The 8,680-nt window shown below is 43.1% G+C and overlaps 1 protein-coding gene across 1 annotated transcript in view; it reads right to left on the bottom strand.

Annotated features, from left to right (window-relative positions):
* The window catches only part of TMED7 (transmembrane emp24 protein transport domain containing 7), a 22,239-nt gene extending 13,771 nt beyond the window's left edge, over positions 1 to 8,468 (bottom strand). Inside the window, exon 1 of the mRNA XM_006886673.1 lies at positions 8,277 to 8,468. Coding sequence (XP_006886735.1) covers positions 8,277 to 8,468 — 192 coding nt within the window. The remainder of the gene's footprint in view (positions 1 to 8,276) is intronic.
* Between the last annotated feature and the right edge of the window lie 212 nt (positions 8,469 to 8,680).

The raw sequence follows: 8,680 nt of genomic DNA, 5'->3' as shown, positions 1-8,680 counted from the left end.
GGAGGAACAGCACAGGAGGAGAAGGCCCTCTATGAAGTGGATTGATTCAGTGACTGGGGTAATTGGGATGGGTGTGTCGGAGACAGTGCGAGTGGCACAAGACAGAGCAGATTTTTAGGGCTGTTGTACATAGGGTCGCTATGAGTAGCAAGCGACTCGATGCCACATAACACCACTACTTCCTATGTTTACCATTTTCATTTGTCCTTTCCTCTCTTTCTGAACTTTATCCCTAGGTCAATACTGCTGCCCTTTTGATCTTGTATGGTTCACAGTGCTTAACTGTGATATACAGTTCTACTCTGAATCATCAAATACATATCTACACAAAGAACAGAACCTGACTGATAACCTCAATTCTTTCCTATAAAAATTGAAACTAGTTACTCTCCCATTATAAACTATTTGATCACCAAAGAGAAATCTGTGGATAATTTCAAACTCAACTGCTTGTCTGTCTACTTGATTACAGAAATACCAAGTGTATTTTATTTTCTCTCAAATTCATCATACTCTTTCCATTCCTAATTCACAATTCAGACAAGATTATAGCCACTGATCCCTAAAGTGTCTTCCCATAATCCAATCCCTTTCTTCTGTAAACCTGTGTCTGAAACTCTGCATTATTCCATTTTGGGTCAGAAAATTCTTTGTTGGAGGTGGTCGGGGCCTGCTGTCCTCTTCCTTAGTAGCATGCCTGATTTCTACCTAATATATGCAGTAGATGGCTCCCCTAACCCACTGTCATAACTGATTCCAACTTACAGCAAGCCCCTGGGACAGAGCAAAATCGCCCATAGGTTTCCAAGGCTGTAAATTTTAAGTAGCAGACCGTCACGAATTTTATTGTGTAATGGCTAGCATTCCAGTCACCCATTATTATCAATGCATCTTGAATGCATGTTCGATTGATCTCTGATTGTAAAAGTTGATAAAAATCTTCTATATCCTTCTAGTTCCTTGGCTTTGGTTGTTGGTGCATATATCTGAATGATAGTGGTATTTACTGGACTTCCTTGTATGCGTATGGATATTATCCTGTCACTCACAATGTTGTACCTCAAGATGGATCTAGCAATGACTTTTTTAACTATGAAAGCAACTCCATTTTTTCTCACCTTTTCATCCCGAGTAATATATGGTCATCTGACTCAAAATGCCTGTCAGTCCATCTCATCTCCCCAATGCCTAGTATGTCAGTATTTATGCGTTCCATTTCTTCCTTAACGATATCTAACTTTCCTACATTCACGGTTCTCACATTACATGTCCCAATCACTAGTGTCTGCTTACAACTGTTCCTCTTCCTTTGTATTTCCATACTTGAAAGCTCAACCTCAGTTGCCCTTTCTGTTATCTACATGTGTTCTGTTGTACATAGGGTTTTAAGAGGCCTGCTATTTCAGAAGTGGATGGCCAATCCTTATTCCTAGTCTGTCTTAATCTGAATGTTCAGATTTAGAGAAGTACCAGACAGACCAGCATTTTATAGAAAAGTGAAAGATATATCCCTTATGGTGGAGTTAACCATTAGTATCAGTGTTGTCCCTGCCTTTGGCACACGTGTCTTTATCCACTTATTCCCCTGCTCCACCATCCGCCAGGATACCCATCCACTTTTACCCACTCCCTTCACATCTATCTCCAATTGACGAGCCCTTGATCTGATAGCTTGCATCTGAAATAGAGAAGAAGATTCAGTAGTTGGAAAACATGGACTCGGTGACAGAAATGGAGCTGGAGAGAGAATGACTGAATTTTGCATAATCACTTATTCATAGCAAATACGTTAAGAGACATAAACGCAGGTTATATACTTGGATTTCACCTGATGGTATGCATAGGAGTCAGGTCGCTTACATCTGCGGAAAGAACCGCTGGAGAAGTTCAATATCAGCTGTGAAAACTAGGCCAGGAGTTGATTGTGGAACAGAGCATCAAATACTCACATGCAAGTTCAAGCTGAAGTTGAGGAAAATGAAACCAAATTCACAGGAACCAAAATATGACTATGAGTCTATCCTACCTGAATTTCAGAACTATCTCAGGAACAGGTTTGAGGCCTTGAACATGAGTGAGTGAAGACCAGACAAGTTGTGGGAGGCTATCAAGGGTATCAAACAGGAAGAGTGAAAATAATCATTGCAAAGACAGAAGAGGAAGAGAAGATAAAAATGGATATCAGAAGAGACTCTGAAAATTGCACTGGAGTGTAGAGAAGCCAAAGCAGAAGGAAGAATTCAAGATACTAAAGAGTTGAATAGATTTCAAAAGGCAGCACGGCATGACCAAGTAAAATATTACAATGAAATGTGCAAGGAGTTAAGAGTCAGAAAATCAAAAGGGCAGAACTCGCTCAGCATTTCTTAAGCTCAAGGAACTGAAGAACAAATTCAAACCTTGAGTTGCTATCATCAAGGATAATTTTGGCAGAATATTAAATTATCCAGGAAGTATTAAAAGAAGATGGAAAGAATATACTGAGTCACTGTATCAAAAGGAATTGGCAGATACAGAAGAATTTAATGAAACAACATATAAGCAAGAGCCTATGGTGATGAAAGAAGTTCAGGCTGCTTTGAAGGAAATAGCAAAAATTAAGGCCCCAGGAATAGATGGTATACCAATTGACATATTTCAGCTAACAGATGTTGCCCTGGAAGTGCTCACCAAGTTGTACCAAGAAATCTGGAGAACAACCACTTGGCCAACTTACTGGAAGAGGTCTATATTTGTTCCCATCCCAAAGAAAGGTGACCCAATTGAGTGTGGAAACTACATAACAATAGCTTTGACTTCACATGCAAGCAAGATTCTACTGAAGATTATGCAAAAACGACTGGAACAGCACATCAGCAGAGAACTGCCAGAAGTACAGGCTGGGTTTAGAAGGGGTCGTGGTACTAGGGATATTGTAGCTGATATTAGATGGATCTTAGCTGAAAGCAGGGAATATCAGAGGAATGTCTATGTTTCATTGACTGTGCAAAAGCGTTTGACTGTGTGGATCATAACAAACCGTGGCTAAATCTCAGAAGAACGGGAATCTCAGAACATTTAATCGTGCTAATGTGAAACCTATACTTGGACCAAGAGGCAGTTGTCAGAACAGAGCAGGGTAACACTGCATGGTTCAAAACTGGGAAGGGTGTACACCAGGGATGTGTTCTATCTCCATACCTTTTCAACCTGTATGCAGAGCAGATTATCTGAGAGGCTGGGCTCTATGAGGAGAAATGTGGGGTCAAGATTGGTGGAAGATCTATTAACAATATGCATTATGCAGATGACACAACCCTGATTGCTGAAACTGAGGAGGACCTGAAGCGCATGCTGCAGAGGGTCAAGGACTGCAGCCTCCAATATGGACTGAGGCTCAATGTCAAGACGACAAAGATTCTCACCAGTGGGCCAATTGGCAGCATCAGGATGCATGGTCAAGAGATTGAGATTTTTCAAAGCTTTAGTTTGCTTGGCTCCACAGTCAACCCTCTCAACACCAGTAGCCAGGAAATTAAAGTCTGCTGTTAGGGACCTCTCCAAAGTACTGAAGAGCAATGGTGTCTCGCTGGAGACTAAGGTGTGTCTGATACAGACCATGGTCATTGCAATCACCTGTTATGCAACAGAGAGTTGGACAATGACCAAGGAGGATAAGAGGAGCATTGATGCCTTTGAGCTGTGGTGCTGGAGAAGAGTATTGTGAGTACCATGGACTGCTAGGAAAACAAACAGATTCATCCTGGAAAGGGTTAAACCGGGTGGCTCCTTGGAGGCAAGGATTCTGAGGCTCTGTCTAACATACTCTGGACATGTTGTGAGGAGAGTCTGGTCCTTGGAGAAGGACATCATGCTTGGGAGGGTGGAGGGACAGCACAGGAGGGGAAGGCCCTTTATGAGGTGGATTAATTCAGTGACTGGGGTAAATCGGGCATGGGAGTGTCAGAAACAGTGACACAGGACGGAGCAGAGTTTAGGGCTGTTGTACACAGGGTTGCTATGAGTCACAGGCGACTTGACAGAACCTAACAACAACAACAATGGCTGGCAAGTTTGAATCACAGATCTGTCAATTAGCAGCTAAATACATAACCACTGTGCCATCAGGGGTCCTTTGGAATACAGTAGAGCAATTCCTACTAATCCTTCCAGATTCAGCTCAAGTATCTGTTAAATTTTCCTTCACAATCCTTCTTTTCTATAAAGAGTAGATTTAGTGCTGCATTTAACAGCTTATGTTATTTATTTAGAAGATTTGGTACTTGCTGTTGCTGTGGTGATGTGCCATCAAGTCGCCTGCAACTCATAGTGGCCCTGTTTAAAACAGCTCTCAATCCTGCTCTATCATGTGCCAATCTCACTGTCTCTGGCACACCTACCCCCATTACTCCAGTCACTGAATCAATCCATTTCATTGAGGGCCTTCCTCTCTTGTGCGTCCCTTAACACTCTCAAGCATGACATCCCTCTCCAAAGACTGGTCCCGCCTTGCAACATGTCCAAAATATGTCAGACGAGGCTTCGGAATCCTTGCCTCCAAGGAGCAGCCTGCTTTCAACCTCTCTAGGATGAACCTGTTTGTTCTCCTAGCAATCCATGGTATATTCAATACTCTTCTCCAGCACCACAGCTCAAAGACATCAATTCTTCTATCATCCTCAGTAACTGTCCAGCTCTCTGATGCATAGCATATAACTGCAAAGACTATGACGTGGAACTGCTACACCTTAGGCTCTAGAGTGACATCACTGCTCAGGAATATATTTGATGGCACACAACAACGTAAAAAAACTATCAAGAACTTAACCTAGGGCTGTACACTAATTCTGCAACTTGCTAAGATTCTGACTATGTGCCTTAACCCAGCCCAAACTGTTGATCTGTACAACAGGACCAAGAACTATACCTATTTCAGGGTTGTACTGAGAAATAATACACCTGAAATGCTTGGCACACCCTCTAACATGTAAGAGATGTTATTTTTTAGTACACAGGAGTAGTATTCTCAGAAACAAATGTAATATCTGCATTTAAGTTGCTGTTGTTGGGTGCCATCGAATATGACTCATAGGGATCCTATGAACAAAAGATCCCAACCCAGTTGTTCTGTGTCATCCTCACACTTCAGGACACACAAGAGGCCACTGCAGCAGTTACCATGTCAATTTGCCTGGTTGAGGGTCTTCCTCTCCATTGTTGACTCTCCACCTTTAACAACATAATGTCTCCCTCCAAGGAATAGCACCTCCTAGCAACATGTCCAAAGTATGTGAGGTGAAGCCGCATCATTCTTGCCTCCAAAGAGCACTCCAGCTGCAACCTCTACAAGGCTTGTCTGTCTGTCCTCTTGGCCATCCGTGGGATGTTCAGTGCTCTTCTGCAACACCACAGCTCAATGGCATCAAGTCTTTTTCTGTCATCCTTATCCATTGTCCAGGTTTCAGATGCATAGTTAGTAATCTGAAAGAGTATGGCCTGAATCAGAAGCACCTTAGTCCTCAAATTGACATCACTACTCCTCAATAATTTGGACAGGTCCCTAACTGCAGATTTTCCCAGTGCAATGGATTTTCTTATTTCCTGACTGCTCGTACCAAGTATGTTAATTGTGGATCCAAGCAAAATGAAGCTGCTGACAATTTCAATCTCCTCTCCATCCACCATGATACTGTCTATTGGTCTGTTAAGTGCTGTTGGGTCATAGACAACTCACAGCAACCCTATGAACGAAAGACCTTAACACTTGTATAACTTTCTGCACCTCTCCAAGTTCTTATGGTTTCCGGAGGCAAGCTATTTCAGAAGTGGATGTCATTTCTGCTTCCAAGCTTGTTTTAGTGGAGGAGCTCTACCAAACACTGTCTACCTTAGGTAACCATTATCTCATCTGACACATCAGTGTTACAGTGTTCACCATCACAGCAACCACAAGTTACCTCTGTACAGCAAATGGACCAGTGCTATACAACCCAGAAGAATGTTTGACCAAAAACAATTAAAACCAGGCCTGAGGGCTATAGATTAAAATCACCCACCTTTGGCTTAATAGCATCACTTTCTGTCCACTAGGCCCACTGAGCTCTATGTTTTTCTTGTTAAGTGCCATGGAGTCGTAGGTGACTCATAGTGATCTTATGAACGAAAGACCTGAACACTTGTATAACTTTCTGCACTTCTCCAAGTTCATAGGGTTTACAGAGGCAAGCTATTTCCGAAGTGGACGCCACTCCTGCTTCCAAGCTTGTTTTAATGGGGGAGCTGCACCAACCCTATCCACCCTGGGTAATCACTACCTCTTTTGCCACAACAGTGTAACAGTGTTCAGCATCAGAGCAACCATGAGTTGCCTCTGTATAGCAAATGGACTAGCACTAGTGGTAAGAATATTTATTTTGGTATTGAGACAGAATCCATACTGAAGGCTGCATTCCTTGATCTTCTGCAACAAGTAATTTCAAGTCCTCTTCACTTTTAGCAAGTAAGGTTGAGTCATCTGCATAAACGCAGTTTATTGATGAATTTCCCTCCAATCCTGATACCACATTCCTCTTTACAATCCAGGTTCTTCGATAATTTGTTCAGCATACAGATTGGATAGATAGGGATATAAAATACAACCCTGACACACTCCTTTCCCAATTTCAAACCATGCAGTGCTCCCTTGCTCACTCTGCCTAACTGCCTCCTGTTCCAGGTATAGTTTCCTCATGAGTACAAGGAAATGCTCTGGGATTCCCATTCTTCACAATGTCAGCCACAACTTGTCATGATCTACACAAATGCCTTTGCATAGTCAATAAAGCACAAACTGACATTCTTCCGGTATTCCTTACTTTTAGTAGGATCCATATGACATGAGTAATGATATTCCTGGTGCCACAGCCTCTTCTAAATCCCACTATTGGTATTTTGCATTTATAAGAATTTTTAAAATGCTTACTTTCAGGCAAATACAATTTTGACCCAATCTTTACATTGCAATCTGTGTTATTTCCTTTTCTACCCTCAAGCTGTAACTGGGAACTCTGGTGGCCTAATGAGTAAGGATTTGCACTGCCAACCCAAAGGCAGATAGACTCCACCAGCTGTTCCGAGGGAGACGGGTGGGCAATCGCTTCCCATATGATTTGCTGCTGTTCTGTTCCATCAAGTAGCCCGTGACTCCTAGTGACCCTAGGTACAAAAGCTCTGAACCCTGCCCTAACCATGCCGTTTACAGACTTTGAAAATCACTGGAGGGTCACTTAGGAGTTATTTCCAACTCAAACAGCATATAACAGGAAATACAACACTATCCTAACTGGTCTCTCTCGTCCACTCTACACTATACAGCTACTCTGTATCATATTCTGATCATATCACTGCAAAGACCTTTTAACATGGTCAAAAAGGTCCTACTGGCCTCCCAAACGTCATCATCTACACTATTCTAGCTCCTTTTTCTCAAACCATACTCCATACTTCCAGATTCTCACAAAGGCTTTATTCTCTCTTCTTCCTTACCAGTTATTTATAATTCACCCTTTAAACTTCCACTTCAGATCACTTTCTAAAGGAAGCCTTCATGGATTCTAAACACCAGGTCACATATCCCCTATTTTCTTGTCTCAAAGCACAAACTTGCAATGAATGCGCAATGAGGATGGGGGGTAGTAGTGAAGGATGACAGCAACTCTTTAATCTCCTTTGATCACTCTTCTACCACCAGCATCTAGAAATCAACAGCTGCTCAAATGTATAAAATGAGCCTACCAGCAAAAAATGAAAAGAGTAAAAGACGACCCTAAGAAACGATAATAAAGTTTGTCTTCGATATAATTTCTAAACTCATTCGTTTATTACAACAGTATTCTGAGAGATGGTCATTTGGCTTTTAATCGAACTCTCCTATGAAGAATAATTAACCAGTCGTCCTAATCTAAACGTGTAACCGGAAAAGCAACGGAGTTAGAAACTGGCATTGCTTCAAAGATGATTTAAGTGGTGATGTGGACCAGGTGTGGGAAACGGCTATCTGGTGCTAAGGAAATCAAATCCTATTCGAGAGAAGAAAATTATATATATAAAGTCAGGGCTAGGGCAGCATTTCTGGAACTCATTAAATCCAGCCTTAACGGTTTAGAATGGGAAAATCAAATGTATGGTTCCTATTCGTTCTCAAGAGGTGCTTCTTGAAACTAGTAAAGGACAGGAAAACACAAGAGGCGAGAGGCAACCCCTAGTTTGCAGCTCTGACCAGGAAGCTGGGGGCCCGACACTTCCAGGGCCCGTGGTACCTGGTACTCGAGGGTGCATTTTGTGCCCAGTATGATGTCCTCATAGAAGCACTGCTTGGCGTTGTCGGGGAGCTCGAAGGTGATCTCAGAGGCTTTGCCGGGCCCCGGCACCAGCAGCAGCAATGCTAGCAGCCTGCAGCCCCAGCGGCCCGCTGCGGCTGCCCAGAGCTGCGCGGACCCCGACCGTAGCATTCCGAGGCGGCAGCAGCAGCGGCTCCAACGACGCTGCGAGAAGACGCTACGGGGTCGGGTATACGCGGCAGGCCTCGGCCCGATCCTCTGCCCGAAAACGCAATGCAGAACCCGCAAAGTCTCTCCGAACCTCCAGGAAATTAGGGAAAAGCAGCGAGCTGCTGGGACCGGGTAGGGAGGGCTAAACGACCGGACTCAGGGAGAGTTACAAA

This window comes from Elephantulus edwardii, unplaced genomic scaffold (genome assembly GCF_000299155.1).
Source record: "Elephantulus edwardii isolate Elephantulus edwardi_28Jun2011 unplaced genomic scaffold, EleEdw1.0 scaffold00050, whole genome shotgun sequence".
Lineage (NCBI taxonomy): Eukaryota > Metazoa > Chordata > Mammalia > Macroscelidea > Macroscelididae > Elephantulus > Elephantulus edwardii.
This window is presented reverse-complemented; position numbering and strand designations above follow the sequence as displayed.